The sequence below is a fragment of the Erythranthe guttata genome, chromosome 3 (genome assembly GCF_056151865.1).
Source record: "Erythranthe guttata isolate IM_541 chromosome 3, IM_541, whole genome shotgun sequence".
In the NCBI taxonomy this organism is placed as follows: domain Eukaryota; kingdom Viridiplantae; phylum Streptophyta; class Magnoliopsida; order Lamiales; family Phrymaceae; genus Erythranthe; species Erythranthe guttata.
The window spans coordinates 15,651,602-15,671,032 of NC_142535.1; the positions used below are offsets into that span (position 1 = coordinate 15,651,602).

The 19,431-nt window shown below is 32.9% G+C and overlaps 2 protein-coding genes across 2 annotated transcripts; both read right to left on the reverse strand.

Annotated features, from left to right (window-relative positions):
* Nucleotides 1–734: 734 nt before the first annotated feature.
* LOC105962975 (protein WALLS ARE THIN 1) lies at nucleotides 735–3,685 on the reverse strand. The gene is made up of 6 exons (XM_012987321.2): nucleotides 3,082–3,685; nucleotides 2,914–2,976; nucleotides 2,717–2,833; nucleotides 2,210–2,624; nucleotides 1,937–2,088; nucleotides 735–1,250 (listed from the first exon to the last, which is right to left on the reverse strand). The coding sequence occupies exons 1-6, from the start codon at nucleotides 3,309–3,311 to the stop codon at nucleotides 1,064–1,066; spliced, it is 1,164 nt and encodes a 387-aa protein (XP_012842775.2). The 5' UTR covers nucleotides 3,312–3,685; the 3' UTR covers nucleotides 735–1,063.
* A 9,523-nt stretch (nucleotides 3,686–13,208) lies between these two features.
* On the reverse strand, nucleotides 13,209–16,403 carry LOC105962974 (transcription initiation factor IIF subunit beta). Its single transcript, XM_012987319.2, has 6 exons — nucleotides 16,122–16,403; nucleotides 15,875–15,983; nucleotides 14,951–15,081; nucleotides 14,768–14,842; nucleotides 13,730–13,882; nucleotides 13,209–13,639 (listed from the first exon to the last, which is right to left on the reverse strand). The coding sequence occupies exons 1-6, from the start codon at nucleotides 16,332–16,334 to the stop codon at nucleotides 13,520–13,522; spliced, it is 801 nt and encodes a 266-aa protein (XP_012842773.2). The 5' UTR covers nucleotides 16,335–16,403; the 3' UTR covers nucleotides 13,209–13,519.
* Nucleotides 16,404–19,431: the final 3,028 nt, after the last annotated feature.

The window sequence follows — 19,431 nt, forward strand, 5'->3', positions numbered from 1 at the left end:
TATTTTATATTATGAATTTATTGACAGCATAATTATTTGACAGACATAGAAAAGAAAGAAAGCTTATAAAGGGTTGAGTAGTGACAACCCAATTATGAGTACATGCCATGAGCAACATACCAAAATATCTTTCTATATATATTTTGTGATCATTATATTGCTCCTTTATTTAATATATTTATTTTTTTCATTCCCTTTTCTTATTTTATTTAATTAATTCCTAAGATCTCATAAGTTTTATTAACTAAATAATATGAATTAGTAAGATATTTGGATTGAAAAGATTTATATTTAATCAAGCTCAAAATTATACTTAAAGTTGGCAATTAAATGCTACTATTTTGTTAAATTAGTAGTACCCCTCCCTCATGCAATTAATTTTATAGAGAATGGTTAAAATAGAAAAGATAATTTTATCCTTGAAATAGTATCTTAATTTTGTTAAATGAAAATACTTTTTAGACACTTTCACATTTAATACCATAATTTAATAAATTTGATACAAGATTGAATCTAATAAATTAAACATCCTGATGACTAAATAATTAATTAATCACTATAATATTAATTCAATTTTATATAATCCTATGTAAACAAATGAGGTCTGTCTCACATATACTGCATCTCAAAAAATTAAAATGGTTCATTCCTAGTTAAGCATACAACATTTATGCATTTATAATTTGCGAGTGTGAAATTCGATCTACTCATGATTTAATCAAACACCATTAAAATTAGAAAAAAATTAAACATTATAATTAAAAACCAAAAGGGATGTCCATGCTTAGACCCCATAATACAAGATCATAATCATCTTTTTTTCCACTCGATTTCTTCAATCCACTCTCCTAGCTACCAAATTGGAAATTAAAAATTAAAAATTAAAAAAAAAAAAAAAAAAAAAAAGAAGAAAAAAATACTAATAAATACTAAAACACAACTTTAATACACACTTCAATCCATTTTTCAAAATACAAAATAGCTGAATTAATTAGGACTCGAGATTTCCCTTCTCATTCTTCTTTTTAGCCTTTTCCAGCACTAAAGTTAGGTTTTTTGGCGGTCAAACATTGTGCGTTGACTGAGAGAGGAGTGGCTGAGTGATGGATGACTTGATTTGTGGGGCTGCTCTTTCGATACCGTGGTCCGCGGGGGACTCGATCGCCGCCTGCTGAGCGAATTTCCTCTCCTCGTTCTTCCCCCACAGCACAAAGTACAATCCGCTTATGATCAGCACTGCGCCAATTATCCTGTGCAACGCATCCCCATATTAGTCAATGTTGGACCACATCATTCGAAAGATATACTTTCCAATAAATTATTTAATTTAAACATTATTAAAAAAATAAATTGTAAATTCAATACACGTGCATTTTCTGATTAAAAAAACGTAAATTACAAAAAATCCCGTGAGCTTAGGCTAAATAAGGCAAAACACCTCCACTTGTCCGTAATAACTAAAATCACCTTCTGATTAATTGTTGATCGAGTTTTTTAACAGAAAATGTTTACAGCTTATTATACCTTCTGTTAAATAGGTGAGAAATAAAATAAAATTTCCAATTGTGTAAAGTCTTTGCATGGAATAAAAAAAAAAAAAAATCGTGAAAAATCACACTGTAATAGGGTTGGTATAAGACGAAAACAAATATCAGGGTTTTTTTCGTAATTATCAATAGGTATGGTGTTTTCTCGTTATTTAGCCTAAGTTCAGGGGTTTTTCGTAATTTACCCTTAAAAAAGGATTGGAAAACCATTGACTATTTTTAAATTCAAGAAATAGACAAGAGAAAATATTAGAATAAAATTGCAAATAAAAAATAAATAAAATAAAATAACGGAATATTTCGTAATGAGTTGAAAATTGAAATATTGTGAAATAAAATAAAAATGAAAATAAAGAAATAAAATAATAAAGAAATAAAAAAAAACCCACCCTCCCAAGTAGAATTCCTCTCCCAAAAGAAGGGAAGCCATAATAGCGACAACTAGCGTTTGAACAGGCTGATACACCGCCACGAACACCGGACCCCCTCTATCAATGCACCATATCTGTACAGCGAATGCTATCCCTGATGCCACCACCCCCTGCACCACCACAGATAAAAAAAAAATATATATATATATATTATTAGTTCGATAATTTAATATTTCACTAGAATTTTATTAATCTCGACTCTGCTAGCTAACTGCATTTACTACTACTTACGGCGTAGAAAACACTGAACAGCTCAGAGCCGGAGTGGACGAGCCAAGCCTGTGGGTCCCTCTCGACAAAGGCGGCGATGACAAGGAACTGGATCACGCCGAAGAAGCACTGGTAAGAAGTGAAGCTGAGCCGAGCCGGGTACTTTTTAAGAATCGGCGCCTGCAGCACAAGCCACCCCGACCACGACAGGCAGTGCCCGATCAGGAACAAGCACCCCAGCGTCCAGTTCTTCCCGCTCGCGTCTCCCAGCGCCGCCAGCACCTCCGGCGCCGCCACCGCTGCCTGAAGCCGCGGCGACGGGCTGTAGATTGTGGGCCCCTTGAAGAGAGTGATCACCGACGCTCCCGCCACGCAGAGGAGCGTTCCCGCCAACTTCGAGATCCCGTCTTTTCTGTCAAGCCTCAACTTTTCTATCCTGAATAATCAATTTTATTTATTTTTTTCAGAATTATATTATATTTTTATCTTTTCATAAAAAATAAATTTATTTAAGGCGCGTGGGCTTACCCGAGTACGAGAGCCATGAGGAATGTAATCGCCGGCACTGAATTTTGTATCGCCGACGCAAAAGTTGGCGACGTGTTGTCCAATCCCAGCAAGTAAAACCCTTGATTTGCAGTAATCCTGTAATTAATTAATTTAATTAACTAATTAAATTAGTCTTTTAACTAATTTTCTAATTCATATTGCAACAAAATTCGTACCCAACAATCGCTAGTAGGAAAAACTGGATGAGGAAGTTCAAAGTAATACGTGGCCTCTCTTTCCTGAATATCATTCATCAAATAAATTAAATTTTTAAATCCGAATTAATATATATAAAAAAAAAATATGGGGCAGATATCGAATAATAGATAAATAAAAGGGCATACTTTTCAAGAAAATAGGCGAAGGGCAAGAGGAGAAAGAAGGCAAGAATGTTCCTATAAACAGGGAACACGATCTTGCTAATGCCGGCGTTAAGTGCAGCACGTGACACCACGTGGAAACCGGCGTAACCGAACTGCAACGCCAGCATGGCAATGTGGAGCTGAAACTTCTCCGGGATAGAACATATGCTCCGACCAACAGCACTGGCCGAGCCGCCACCGGAATCCGCCATCGGAGATAATGATCGGTCGGAAAAAAAGAGAGAGTGTGAGTGTGTGTGTTGTTTAATTTGGTTTTGATGAAGTTGTAGTGATTTAATTTTGTAAGTAGGGGGTGATATAAATAGAGTTGAGGCCTGAGGGAAGAAGGAATTAATGTAAATTATAGTAAGGCCCCACTAAAATATAGAAATTAGAGATGGACCCTAGAAAAATTTAGTGTAAAAAGAGTGAGCTCCATGAAATGTTTTTGGCTGTCTCCCACATTCTTTCTTCTTTCTTCTTGATCTCTATTATATTATCTACCACCACCCTTTGATCTTTCTCTCTTTTGCCTTTTGCCCTGACAAGACAACCCCTCATCCCACTACCCAAGCTATTAAATTAAAAATAAAAATAAAAAATAAAAAAAATAATAAAAAAGAAAAGAATCAAATTAAATACATGCACATCTCTAGCTATTTTATGATCAAAAGTAGTTACAAAATTATTAAGACCATGGTTTTTTTTCTTCTTTTCTAATATATAACAATAAATTAACAATTTAACATTTTCAATAATACAAAAATGTTCTTTTTATTATATATTACTTAGAGTCATAGCATTAAATAAATACGAAATGTCAAAATTAGATAAAATACTAATTCGAATTGATCACTTTAATTTGTAACACATTGTTAAGGCAGTACTTGCAAAAACTTTTAAAAACACCTTAATTCCTCCGAGTGTTTTTTTGCTTATCATTTGTTGGAGTTTGTAAAATTAATTCTTATTTTTTTTTTCTTAAAATAAGTTGCTTTAAACTATTTGTTTTACAAACACCTCTATACCTGTTTTTATTTTTATTTAAATTAGTTTTCATGACTATTAGTATTTACAAATCAAATACACAAAATCATAAATAAAAAATAAAAATAAAAACACAAACATTTGAGAGCAATTATTACCCATAAAAGTATTATTTTGTGTACGTACATTATATATACTTGGAATGAAATAATATTATTATTAATAAAACTAGCATTTTTTTCCCGTGCGATGCACGGGATATTATTTCAAAAGTGAAAAAAAAATCAATTTAATACATAATAAGAAAATATAGTACTTTAACATAGTAAAATTTAATAATCTAGTATTATTCATATTTTATATAAAATTAGTTTTTTAAAATTTTACATATTAAGATTTATAATCCAAATATATAGGTTTAGATTTAACAAATCGAATTTTTATCTTTATCTATTAAAATTTGAGATATATTGATGAAAAATAGGAGATTGATAATTGTTGAAAATTATTACAGAAAAATATTTAAAATAAATAATTACATAATTACCATTAGGGTTTTTTAGGGTTGCCCAGCGTTTCTTTATTTTATATATAAGATTACTAAAATATACCTATAAAAATAAAATCATGAAAATAATCAAACTTGACTTACTTCTAAGCAATTGATTTGCCTTGTCTTATGGACCTATGGTAAGACGGTGATATATATGTCTTTTGTGTGGCATCTATTTGGAAGCATGCTATTAATGATGAGGGGGGGTGTGTGGGGGGTGGGGGCGGCGGGTGGTGGCGGAGTGTGGTGGTGATCAGCGGCGGTCGAAAGATGGTGCACACGAGGGGGTGGGTGGGCAACACAATGTGTCCTCATCCATCCATTTAACCCCACCACACACACGACCCCGACTATGTACTCTGTCACCTACTGTATTTTTTATATATATTTATTATAATGAAATATATTATTTAATAAAATTATATATATATATATATATATATATATATGTGTGTGTGTGTGTATTTATGATGATATGAAATATATGATAACGTAGAATATTAAACATGGTGCGCTATTTTTTATTTTAATTAAAAAAAGTATAGTTAAATCCTTATTCTCTAGATAATTTACTTGAGTAGTTAAGTTATATATCACTATTCAAGATTTATTTCTTAGCAGTTAGCAGTTAATAGAATTATAGCAATATTATTTCTAATTTTCTATGCCAGCATGTATTATTTTATTTATTTATATAGACCGTACAAGTACATCGAATATGTTATTATTTTAACTGAAAATTAATAAGATGGCAGATCTTGTAATATTGGGTCAAGTTTGAATATATTTAGATTTTTCTTTTTTTTGCCTACAACTCCTCGTGAAGCGATTTGGTTTTCTCAATCATTTCGTGGGTATCTATGTTAATCCACTCAAATATTTTTATCATTAAAAAAAACAAAGATAAATATCACTTACCTCCTTCTGGTTTGAATTTTGTGCATATAGCCCCTTATACTTTTAATATAACACATGACCCCCTTGTAGTTTAATATGAGTACATAAGCCCTGATACTTTCAAATGAGCATGATTATTTATCAAGTGGAATACCATAGAGGGGTTATGTGCTAATATTAAAAGTATAGGGGGTCATTTGCATAAAGTTCAAACTAAAGGGGGTTACGTGCTTATATTGATACTACAAGGGAGTCATGTGCACAAAATTCAAATGACGGGGGTTCAGTGCAATTTACTCTTGTGTAATAGTTCAAAAACCATGCAGAATACATAAATTATACTTTATAAGCCATGTATAACAGACTCGACTTCAAAAGCGTTAGCAAATGGGAACAAACTAATAATAATTTTAAATTATTATTTTTCGGATCACTAGTGAGAAAAGGAAGAAATAATTTAAATGAGTGAACACGTTACATTAATGAGAAGATAATAAAAATTGAAGGAAAAGGGAGAAAAAAATAATACTCCTGAATTTATGGATACTTTTGAAGACACATAAATCTTTATCCCACCACTCAAAATTAGGCCCTTTTGAACCTTTAATTTGCACGAGGGACGATAATTAATCGTCATTAATTAATTGTTTAAGGTGATATTAATTAATTAATAATTAGTGTTTCCACTAACAGCCCACTCCTAAAATACCTTACTCCAATCCCATAATGGGATATACTCAAAATTATTCACTCCTCTACTTTATACAACACTGTGTCCCCTCTCACTTATGACCATTTTTTTTTAATCAAGAAAATTAATGGTAAGCCTTGTAATTAGCTTAAGAGTTAAGTGGTAATTAATAGGTGATTATGGAATTAGGGAGAATATTATAGAGGAGGGACAAAGCTAAAAGGTTTAGGTGGGAGGAGTGGGCGGGCCGGGTACTGACCCGGCCAGAAAGAACCGGTCGGACACCAGCCTGACCAATACAGCTTCTAATATTTATTGCCATCTGTATATCTTCTTCTCTCTTTTGGGCTCACACTTATATATATATATATATATATATATATATATATATATATATATATATATATATATATATATATATATATATATATATATATATATATATATATATAAAACATGTTCTCCTGGAAAGTTGTAAAATATGTAATTTATATATTGTTCGTAAGCTAGATATAAATTGGAAATCTGAAAAAAATATATGAGTCCAGCTTGAGCGTATAGTATATGAGGCCCGATGGTATTTGAGTTTGAGCCAATTACTCGACTCACACTACCTGGTCGCCAATCCTATATATATGCGTTACAGCTATATTTCGATTTCACTCCAACTACGGAATCTTGTACACATATATATAGTGGCTTCGATATTCTACATATATACGACGTACTACACTCGAATGCCATTAGTTTTATACCACACTTGACGAACTTATCGATTGTATTCTATCGTACATTTATACACACCGATTTGTTGTAAGAAGCATACGTTCGAAATACTAGTCAAATAATTTTGAGCAAACCAAATTTTTTAATATATGATAATTTTTTGTTTAAAAAAATGCAATTTTTTTTTGTTATTTAATTTAGATGTAATAACATTAGCTAATTTTGTCTAAAATATAAAATATAATAATCCATGTAATAACAAACACTACACTACATTTATTGGGATTTATTTTTTACATAAGATCTGAAATGGTAGTTAAATATTTATGTATTTTCATGTTTTGCCCTTCAAAATAGTGGTTGGTATTTACTATTTAGTGGTGTCACATCATTAAATTTAAATTTTAAATAAATTAGAAAAAGAAAATGGTTTGTAGTTACTATTAGCTAGGGATTAAGTGTTTGGCAATTGAGAGTGTTTACTCAGGTGGAAACATTTAGTACAGACATCGGAATTGAAGACTAATTATTTAGAGGCGTGGCTACTTTTATTTATTTTTATTTAATTTTTATTTTTCTAATTTCTTTATTGTACAATATTAATCATAACTAAGATCCTGTAGTAAGAGAAATTAAAGTAAAAAAAAAAAAAAAAAAAAGAAGATTCCATCTGCTGCAACAGGTGAAAAAAACTCATTCGTGTTTCCAATTAAGAGGCGTGATCATTCATCAACAAAGCATGCTCCATTTTGAAAACCCATTATTCCAATTCATCATCAAAATTTAATTTCTAGTTTTAAATTAATAAATAAATAAAGATTTAATTAAACAACATTTGGTCAATTTATTGACTGAATAGTAAGAGCTTGTGAAATGTTTGATTAACATGATTAAACATTATTCAAATCCGCTATTGAAATTGAATTCCGGGTGATTAAATGCTACTACGTCATGAAATTAGAGTGACTAAAACGGAAAATTATAAATTTATCGTTCAAACCATAACTTAATTTTGTTGAACAAAAGATCTTATAGACAGTTCACATGTAAATAATAACAAAATCTAACAAATTTAACACAACATGCAATCTAAAAAAAAAATACTATTAAGTCATTAATTAATTAATCAGTAGAAAATTAATCCCATCTAATCTCAAGTGTCATTTATTGAGATATCATCCACTAAGAATGAGTTTCTTAAAGTTGTAAATTAAATGAAAAGAGATTTAATTTATTTTCCTTATTTTAATGTATTTAATATTTGTATATTTATTACTCTCTCTCTCTCTCTCTCTCTCTCTCTCTCTCTCTCTCTCTCTCTCTCTCTCTCTCTCTCTCTCTCTCTCTCTCTCTCTCTCTCTCTCTCTCTCTCTCTCTCTCTCTCTGATTTTATTAATTACTTTGGTCTATATTGAGAATACATAATTTTGGTACATCCAACACAACATGTGCCAACATATGAGATGTCAACTCCCACAACTGAGTTATGACCCAAATGGGAAGCAATGCAATCTTGATTCTTGCATTTGTTGCTTTCCTCATTTTTCTTGCATTAAATTTCTATTACATTTTTTTTTTTAATTTCTATATGTGTGCGTGTGGGCGTGTGTATGGGTGAAAATCGCAACGTAATTTCTGAAATTCGGAAAGAAAAAAAAACCCATACCAATTTTTCAAACTTTTCTTTTTTTTTTTTTTTTTTTTTACCACCAAAATCAAGAGTGTAAAAAAAACGTCGCGAGAATTTTGAATTTCCGTAAAAGTATATAGTAAATATCACTATTTTATAATATTTATATAGTATATTTTAATGGAAATTCCATTTTTTGTTTTGAAAATCTCCCCAATATTGTTTTTAAAAAATATACAACTAAGATAGTTTGCGAAATTTCAAAAAAGAAATAAAAAATCGAAAAAACCCGAATGAATTTTCGATACAAACCGAAACCACAGCCGAGTGACAGTGCTGCATGCTGCTAGTGAGTGTTGAGACATAATGAAAAAAACATGTGAACAAATTTACAATATTTAGTCAGAAATTAATTAATTTAATCTTATAATTAGTGTTTGTCGAGAAATAAACAGCAAGCCCGACGAGTAGTCGCTCTCACTGTTTGCAGATTCCCCCCTACCCACAGTTTTATTTAAATTTTGCATCATCATTTTTGCCAACATTTTTGAAACTTGTGTTCTAGATTCTTTCTTCCTTAGAATCTTGCAAGATTTTGATATCAAGTTTGAAAACTTTTATTTTTTTTGGCAGTACTATTGAATATTATGTATGGATATGGATTAATTTTTCCAAAGTTTTCATGTATGTTACTGTGAATTGTAAATATGCATCATGCACCACTTGACCACAACCACTACTTGTTTTCGGCCCTTCATCGATTGGGGCCGATATTGAATACGACGTCGTCGGCGTAAATTAATTTCTCTCTTTTTTTCTTTCAAGAGTACAATTATTTATTGTGCATATTTTCAACGATTCGAGTAATAATTTCAAACATGATTCGACTGTTACAAACTACATGGGATTAGCTTATCAAATACCTCGTCTCAAAATTTGTAAGAACAAAAATAATTTATCGCTCGAGCTATTCCCGAAAACGAAATGGATTACTAGCTAGCAAAAAAGGCGATAAACGTTTTTTTTACCACTATTTATTGCTACACGAGTCCCTTAACAAATTGCTACACAAATCATAGCCAATTATCCAAATGATCCCATAATACTCTATAATATATCCATGATCATGACCAATGTAGTGTACATGGATTATGTTGTTGATGTGTCTTCCAAATCGGTAATAATTAAGTTGGAATCAATTGGTATTCTAATTCATTTACGAGTCATGGAAGAAAACTTCCTTGTCTGAGTTTCCTTGTCGAAGAAGCATTCTTTCCTATACAAGATGCCTCTAATAAGACGTGAAAGGGCATACCGCGAGAGGCGAGCAAGATTGTGAGACGTGGAGTCGAGAGAGCGGGACGTCGGAGCGAGATCGTGGGAACGCTATAGAGCCAAAAAAAAAAGGCGGAGCGAGCTAGATTGGAGAGCAAATTTCAAAGAGAGATCGAGATTTGAGAGAGAGAGAAAAAAACAAATGAGAACTAATATAAAGATAAAATAGAAAAGGCTAGATCATAACAAAAGAGAGATACACTAGAGATGAATATAATGTAGGATCACCTTGCACCTAGAACCATTTGGTAATCGGTTCGAGACATCAGGAGGGGAATTGGGGAACCAGTAAATTTCCTCCTTTAAAATAGAAAAAAAGAATGTATGATCAATCTTTCTTTCGTGTTTTGTAAATTCTTTGATATTGTTGGTGTTTGATTAATAAAAACAGTGCTGCATTTCCTAGTGTATGCAGGCCTTGTTCTTGGCCGAACCACCTTAAATTCCGTATTCTTTATTTTGTTATTTATTAGTGTTTATCGTACAAATGTAATTAGGTTTACAAGTATTATTTACAAACTTTTTTTTTTTTTTTTTACCATACACCCACAATATTACAAACACATTTTTCACTTGCAATTATTGTCACTCGTCATGAAAAATACGACAACTAGAAAAAAATAAAAAATCAACATATAGGCCACAAACTATTACAACTTAGGCATGATGCTATTAATTAACAAATAACAATGACATTTCCTTACCTCAATCCATATCAACCAACATTAAAAAAAAAAATTAATAATAATAATAATAATAATAATAATAATAATATAATAATAATCTTTTCAATGGTAATATATTACTTGATCTCTCTTTTTGGGACTTTCTTCTTGACTTAATTGATGCAATCTAGTCACTTTTTTTTTTCTCCAACATAAACCTACCAACAAGATAGAAGCAAACCATGCACCATTCTTTTATTATTAGCTTTTGTTTGGCACTTTTTTGGCACAAAAGTGATTATTTCCTTTTCACTTTTTCCCCCCCTTGTAAAAATCAATTCAACTTGATTAACATATATAACTTTATATCTCTTCATGTTTAAAGTGTATATATACCATGGTGCAGTCATATTCATACACACACAAACAAATAACCTTTAACAACCCCACTAAATATATGATCTCTCACCTCCATCTCGTTTTTTTCGAAAACGATAAAAAAAACTATATATTATATATATATGATATATATCGACGTCGTTGTCTCTATCTCCGCACGAAAGAACTTCGTTTTCTTGTAATGATCATTCTTGCATTGTTATTTAGTTTTGCAAGTCTCATAAAACAATAAACCTAATTATCAAATGTAATAAAAACCAAGGGAATGTGTATATATATATATATGTATAAAGAGAGATGATGAAGAAGAAGATGAAGAAGTAGTTTCTCTCTCTTCTTTTTTATTTGTTTACCCTATTTTTGACATCCGTGTTCATGGGAGTGAGAAAGTATGATAATCCTTTCGGAATATAATGCACCATTATAGAAGAAAAAAGTGGGTCCCATGCATGCATGTATGTATATATATATATCTGCCACGCTGGGACCCACCATTATTACCACTTAATAAATTAGTTCTAGTCAATTCCACTATAATATCCTACTGGACAAGTTTCTATATCTCCCTCTAATCTAAATCAATCTAAATCAGGTGGAAATTGGAACGGGAATTTTGATTTTTGCTGATTTCAATCCGATTCTTTTCGATTTGGAAACAATATTTGAATTCCAAAAATTTCAATTCCAATTTTTTTTCGGATTTGTATCATATGAAGTACGTTATAATTTCCAGTCCGATTATTTTATTTCGGAAAACTCCATCTTTTCCCCAAAAAAATTTATATTATCATATTATTATGCATAGGTGACTAAAAATCGGATTTTCTAATTCGGATAAACAAAAAAAATCAACTTTAGAATGAGTTTTTCATTCTAATTTTCGAAATTTCAATTTCTTATTTTTTTTCAATTTCCTTTAGAACGGAATTTGGATTAGATTTTCTCTTCCGACAAAATTGATTACTTTTATTTGTTCTAAAATGTTAATTTCGATCTGATTTGTCCGATTCCCAGTACTCCTAGGTAATACACCGAATGCAACAAGTAATTTCATATGCACGTAATCACACGTATACGTACATGAATGTATAAATATCCCGGAATTATTAATATACATGTATAAAAAGTTTGTACTCAATAAAATTCACAACCTTTATAATAACACAGAACAAATTAAAGCGAATCTCAATTGTCCAAAAAAGATGCTATAAAGATCTTGTCAAGGGAGACAAGAAGATTCCTAGTTGGTCGTTTATTCGTGATCCATAATATAACCCGACCCGCGCGTGCATCCGATCCGACAATTCTTAACTCAGTGGGTTACGCATTCGTTTGTGGCCATTCGCATGCAACAAGGGCTCAAAATTTTTGAATTTTGGCACTGTTTTTTTCAAACTTGGAATCATTATTTTAAAGAGACGTGACCTTAATTAATAACAGATTTATGTAATAATGACATCTATCATGCCATAACCCATATTTATATAGTAGTTTGATTATAAACAAATATGCTCTTAATGATTGTATTTCAAATGAAAAAATCTACCTAGGATGTGTTCTAGATTGTCTTTTTCTGACATTAAAAATCTACCTTGGCTTCTCAAAGAGGTTTCTATAGAATATAGGTCTAAGGTCTTCTAAATTCTACACTTGGTGAAATACACTGTCAAATTTACACACAATCGATCTGTACATAGGGGCGAAACCCGAAACCTGGTTCACGTTTCCTGGAAAAGAAAAAAGAAAAAAAAGAAACGCTGTCCTCTCGCATAGTCGTCAGCGGTCTACAATTGTTGCTTGCCATAAATTGCCACCCACCAGCGATCGAACACGCACCTACCATCGATTAAGGTTTAACTTGGCGTCTTCTCTCTCATCTTAATTTTAATTTTCAGAATGAAGATAAATTAGAACTCAATTTGTAATTTTGATAATCGACCTGATATTCCTGGTTTTCTTGGATTTTCATAGCAATTTTGCTTTTGCGATTCGTTTTGGTATTATCTTCTCGTGAAGGAAAAGAAATTTTCATAGCAAATTTTTTTTTTCCCGGGGACGCTATCCACGATATGCACCCTCACAAAAAATTCTGGCATCGCCAGTGTCTGTACACGTGTACAATATGATATCATGACTGTTAGAATAAAGAGGGTGGTTTTTGTCGCTTCAATGGTTATCTCAAGAAATTGCACAATAAATATTTTCAAATGCTGAGTCAGCCACTAATTTTCTTACCAACTGCACACTAGACTGTATACTTCCATATATCTTTAATTAACCCTAATTCAAACAATGTTAATTAAAATAGCAAGACCACACGCATAATTAGCCAATAAATCTATCTCTAATTAGTATTATATCTAAATAAATGGTTTTCTGGAATCTGATCCAAAAAACACATATGATCAACTATGCACTACTATGTTCCTTTTATCGAGTTTGATAAACATCGTAAAGAAACGGTGTGCAACATTAAAACAAGGGGCCTCGTTTATTACTCTAGCTGTAACCTAATATTAGTTAGGGCAAAGATACGATTACTCGGCAGCTGTTTCCTCGGCCGATTTCTTGTACTCTGGTTTGAGCTCGTATGTTCCTTGGTTTGCTCCTCGTTTATTGTACACGCACAGCTCGTTCAATATCTCTTTCAAAAATTGCTGCATAAGGAGATACAAGATGTTATAGGTATATTTTTCCAAAAAAAGTCGGTTATGATTTGTGTAATAGAATGATATGTAATAACATACGGCGGGTTGGTCGGTTTCTTGAACGAGCTGCTTGAGTGACCAATTAGTTTGCTTTTCGAAAAGTTTAAACATTATATCTTCTAGCTCCCCTCGGTCCCTTCTAGTTCTTTTCACATCGGGTCCCTTGATCGGAGCTGCTGCTTTCTTCTTGTCCTGTAGGATATATATACATGTAAGAAGTTTTGTGCAAACTATATCATGGTACTAATGCAAGAAAACGATGTTGCGATCTTGATTGCTACCATCGAGAAAAACTTTATATATATATATATATATATATATATATATATATATATATATATATATATATAAAAAGGGCTCGTTGCATTGAATGATTACAAATGATTTGCTATTTTTTACAATTATGTTTTGTTTTTGGAAATATATTTGGATTTTAACAATTCTGTATTTTGATCACAATTGGGATAAAATTCGGCTAGAATTTGGTTAGAAAGTCGACCATTTTCAGCAGTCCAATTAAGATTTTCTTCCATTCAAGTGACACAATTAATTATGAAATTTGAAGTAGCACAAACAACTACCAACGACGACTAGTAATATTTACGTTGGAAGGCATTTAATACACGACGAGACATGTAATATCTCGCACGGTTTTTTAATTTGGAAGATATGTAAAATCCTACGATTTTACGTTCTAATGTTACAATCATGGTTTTGATTTGGCATGCTATTTAAATCTACAAGATATGTAAAATTCTATGATTGTACGATCCAATATCACAATTACGATTTCACAGTGCCCTTCCGATTATACTAAAATCCCGATTTTGATTACCACGAATTTATAGCACTTATCCGATTTTGACTAAATCATGCTTAGGGTTCACTAAACTTCTAGCAATTTTGACAACCTTAATTAGGCCTCTAAATGCTCTTACAATCACACTCCACACATTAACATGACCAACGATATTTAAAAAAAAAAAAAAAAAAAAAAAAAAAAAAAAAAAACTACTAGAAAAACGATACTGAATTAAAAAAGCTAAGCAGAGAAACAAAATCGGAGAAAAATATTACCTTCGAAGTGGATGAAATCATGCCCATCATTCCAGGCATGGGCCTCATGTGCACGCCGCGATCATTATCGAGCACCTGATAAACACCAAATAAAATCCAAGATGGAAGATAATTTAGCATAAGATTTGCTTCAGACAAGAACCACGATTCATCAAAAGGGAAAGCATAAGTTAATTACACGACCTGAATTTGTCTGTTTTTGACCATGGATTTATTCGTCCTTTCCCGGCACATTCTTCTGTACTCTTCAATGTTCTGATGATGGGGCTTCATATCAAATTTGTGTTCCACTTTCCCTTCGAGCGCAACACTTCCTGTTAAAAAACAACACCCTATTGTAATAACTAGATAACATTTAAAAACACAACAATGACAGCTGTTCACTAACAATTTAATTTTTTTATAAACCGATAGCAAAAGTTAAGCAGAGATCGTCTGTCTATTTTTCCCAGTAACTTAATCTAATCTCTCACTATTTTAGGGTATCGATTTGATCTCAAGCTTTAGTTCATTTAGGTTTAAATCTTAGTAGCATTGAAGACAAATAATGAAAACGAAGATAAATCATCCATATCAATATCATCCTTACTGTGATAAGAATCCCGAAAAAAAAAAAAAAAAATCTTTCATAGTTTTCTTTACTGCATCGGCAATACATACTTCAACGAAAGCTCCTTATTACAGCACCAAAAGACAACTTCTTAGCAGGGGCGAGTCCACCCTCAATTCATAATTTATCCCCTATTATTATACCTATAAATATATTTAGCCCATTCAATTTTTATTAATTAGCCTACCCAAAATTCAAATTAATGCCAAAAAAAAACTCTAATTTTTTTTTCCTATTTTCTGATTTTGTCACGAAAAAGTCCTAAATAAATTTCGAGGCGCTGCCCCCGAACCCCGTAAAATTTAAGCCCACCTTTACCATGTAACAAATTCGTGGACTCGCCACTGCTTCTTAGGTTTTCTATTATCAACAGCGAATCAAAATTTAAACCAAATGCAATAGCTCAATGATGCAATAATAAAACGAGGATGTAAGAGCAAAAAATAAGGCACTACTAAAATTCGGACATGAGAAACAGCAAAATCGAGAAAATTAACCGTGATTGGTCTCGGAGAAAACAGTCATGGGAACGAAATCCTTAAACATGTTGAGAGAGAAACTCTTCGGCATCTGCACAACCTCACTCCCACCCATCTCCATCGTAAACTAAAAAATTCACCAATTAATTCAATTTTCAAAATTCTACAACATATTAAATAATAAATAAAAAATTAACACTTAGAGAGAGAAAGAGAATGATGATTACCTAGAGAGAGAGAGAGAGAGAGAGAGAGAGATGATTACCTGGAGAGAGGACGGGTCTTCAGGACGGAGGGGATCAAGTGAGACGACAACTTTAGCCACGGGTGGCGACTCGGCGGCGGCGGAGGAGGAGGAGGCGGCGGCGGACTTCCACGCCTTCGAAACAACGGGGGGGCACTTCATAAGCCAAATAGATCGATCGGATTTAGCTGTGTCGAGGGTGATTTTATCGTTGTTACTGAGTTCATCCGCCATGAATGGGGGGAGTACAAGTAGAACCTTCTATTCTCAACCAGAGTCGCGTGTTGTGTGTGTTTTCCGTTCCGTTTATTTCTTTTGTCCTAAAAAAAACAAGGGGTAAAGTGGTAAATGACCGACTCAAATAGACCCAGGTCTTTTCTGTGGTACGGTCGGGCCGGGTTGAAATTAGTTCAAATGGGCCCAAGTGGGCTGAAAATTTTGGGCTTTTGGGCTAAGGCCTATAACAAATATCTAACCATTCTAATTATTATAGAATAAAACCCTATTAGCTCAGAAGATAAAATATAATTAATTAAGCTAATATCTTATCTTATAACATATGAATTGATGGGCAAAGGAAATGAGGAATTTTAATTGAAGACCGAATGCTACTACCCTTATTTCACACTCAGGTCATGTATTTATACATGAATATTACAAAGCCTTAGTCATACTATCATATGATATCTATAATTGAGAGAAAGACACGTAGCAATCATATACTTAGTCCACAAGTAATAATAAAATATTACAATACTCCCCTTGGACTAAGTATTATTAGTAGCGGCTATAAATTGGATGAGTAAAATGTATGTATGCCTCGTTAAAAACCTCAAGTCGGAAAACCCAGTGGGATAAAACCGATCAAAAGGGAAAAAGAGTGCATAACTCAAATCCAAGCCGCGTGCATAAGCTGCCTCATTAAAAACCTTTGCTGGAAAACCCAAGGGGACAAAACCAGTCAAAAGGGAAAAAGAGTGCAGCGCACTATTGCTCCCCTTGAAATGAGCAGTGTAAACCTTCTCCATATTGGCTCTTCTCATTCCAATGCCGTATTACAATTTCTCATATGTAGAAGTCAACAAGGACTTTGTACACAAATCAGCAAGATTGCCACATGAGCGAATTTGTCGAATTTTGATCTCTCCATTATTCTGAAGCTCATGTGTGTGGAATAACTCTGGTGATATAAGCTTGGTCCTATCACATTTTATGTGTCTGCCCATTTCCTGTGCTATATAATCAATATTATCATGTTAATTGGGCATGCTTGTTTGATAAATCAACAAGATGTACCTGCAACATTACAAAACATTGTTCATTATTATAATCATCGTAGACAGTCTATTGAGCAATTGAGAATGTAAAAATATTATCGATGATTATCTCATTTATATCCCATATTTCATTGAAATAGCTTATGTGATTCTCGGTATTCTCAAGATTTGATATCACGTTTTCGGTCGATATCGGGCTCAACAGATTCATTTGGAGCATTCTCACTAGGAATCGCCTCATTTTGAGGGTTCATTGATTCTCCCCTTTCTTTTTATAGGAACAACGTCATTTGATCCAATAAGTCTACCCTGTTTTTGTCGTGGGGGATCATCATTTATTTTCGCATGTTCTTCAGGAGCAGCGATCCTAGCTGAAACATTCACAGCTGGAATATAAGACTTTGTAACTATACTGGCATCATTAAATGCATCACGAAGTCTATTGGCAATATTTTGTAAATGAATGATTCTATGGATCTCATTTTCACATTCAGAAGTACGTGGGTCTAGATGAGATAAATGTTGCTCACACCATATGCGATTCTCGATTGGTTTTTGTTTGTCATTATTACAGATATTCTGAATATCCTCACCAATCGGTATAAATAATGTCTCATCAAAGTGACAATCCGCAAATTTAGCGGTAAATAAATCATCCGTCATTGGTTCCAAGAACCTAATAATTGACGGTGAATCAAATCCAACGTATATGCTAAGTTGGCGTTAGGGACCCATTTTAGTCCTCTGAGGAGGAGGTATTGGCACTTGCACAGCGCAACCAAGTGTGCGAATGTGCGAAATATCGGGCTCAAAGCCTAATGCCAATTGCATTGGGGAATGCATATGATAAGCAGTGGGGCGTAATTTAATCTGATGCATGCAATACTGCATGGCCCCATGCTGCACTAGTGAGTTTAGAACTCATCAGCAAAGTACGAGCAATTAATTGGACGCGTTTAATTAGAGATTCCGCCAGTCCATTTTGAGTGTGAACGTATGCTACTGGGTGCTCGACATTTATTTCCAGAGCTGCACAATAATATATGACAGCAAACGCGCAAATACTATATTTCGCGTAAATAATAAGCATACGTGGTATCATTAGGCAACATAATTGTTGCATTCCCGGAGTCATCTATTATCTCTACGGGATCTGATATGATTTTAACTTGTGCCTTGCACAATGTCACACTCGAGAAATATATTTATTATTGAATATTGAGTGTGTAGTTGCACTATCGAGTAGGCAATAATCATATTTGTCCATATTTTACATGTACGTGTATCAAAATCAACTCGACCTCGTGTACTATCCTCCAAGGGAGATATGTACATGTGGGTTTATTTAAAACAACTCAATCTTGGGAATCACTCCTTCCAAGAGAGATTTATATACAATGGGTACAAAATAACCCAAAACCCTTTAAATTTGGACTTGTGATCAATAGCCTCTAAGTTGGCTCTTGACGGATTTTACCTCGTCTAATAACTCTACGAGCTTCAGGCTCGGAGATATTTTCAAATATTTGGCCTTTAAATCGGCTTTTGACGGAAATTATCACGTCTTGACTCAACGAGCTTCAGACTAGGAGATATATTCAGATATTTGGCCTATAAATCGGCTTTCTTGTCTCAACAAGTTTAGACTCGGAGTTGTATTAGATATTTAGCCTCTAAATCGGCTTTCTTGCTTTAACGAGTTTAGACTCTGAGTTATATTAAAGATTTAGCCTCTAAATCGACTTTCCTGCTTCAACAAGTTTAGACTCGGAAAGACCCCTTTTGGTTGGATTTGATCCATCCCTTCGATTTATTGTATAGTATCTGAAAATACAAATTTGATTTCTCAATAGAAAAGTGACAGAAGTTTGTAGCATTGTGTATTTTCAGTCGAAAAATTCGAACCATTAACTATTGACTGTCTCCTTTCAAATTCATGAACGATTTTGGGATTCGAATCTCAAAATATTTAGCCTCTAAATCGGCTTTCTTGCTTCAACGAGTTTAGACTCGGAGCTATATTAAAGATTTAGCCTCTAAATCGACTTTCTTGC

Excerpts from the sequence above, each read along its gene's own strand:
- LOC105962975 (XM_012987321.2), bottom strand. The coding sequence starts at position 3,311 with ATGGCGGATTCCGGTGGCGGCTCGGCCAGTGCTGTTGGTCGGAGCATA. Across the intron at positions 2,089-2,209 it reads TGTTCAGTGTTTTCTACGCC|GGGGTGGTGGCATCAGGGAT; the intron begins GTAAGTAGTAGT and ends GTGGTGGTGCAG. Across the intron at positions 1,251-1,936 it reads GAGGAATTCTACTTGGGAGG|GATAATTGGCGCAGTGCTGA; the intron begins GTGGGTTTTTTT and ends TGCGTTGCACAG.
- LOC105962974 (XM_012987319.2), bottom strand. The coding sequence starts at position 16,334 with ATGGCGGATGAACTCAGTAACAACGATAAAATCACCCTCGACACAGCT. Across the intron at positions 15,984-16,121 it reads AAGACCCGTCCTCTCTCCAG|TTTACGATGGAGATGGGTGG; the intron begins GTAATCATCTCT and ends TGAATTTTTTAG. Across the intron at positions 13,883-14,767 it reads TGATTTCATCCACTTCGAAG|GACAAGAAGAAAGCAGCAGC; the intron begins GTAATATTTTTC and ends TATATCCTACAG.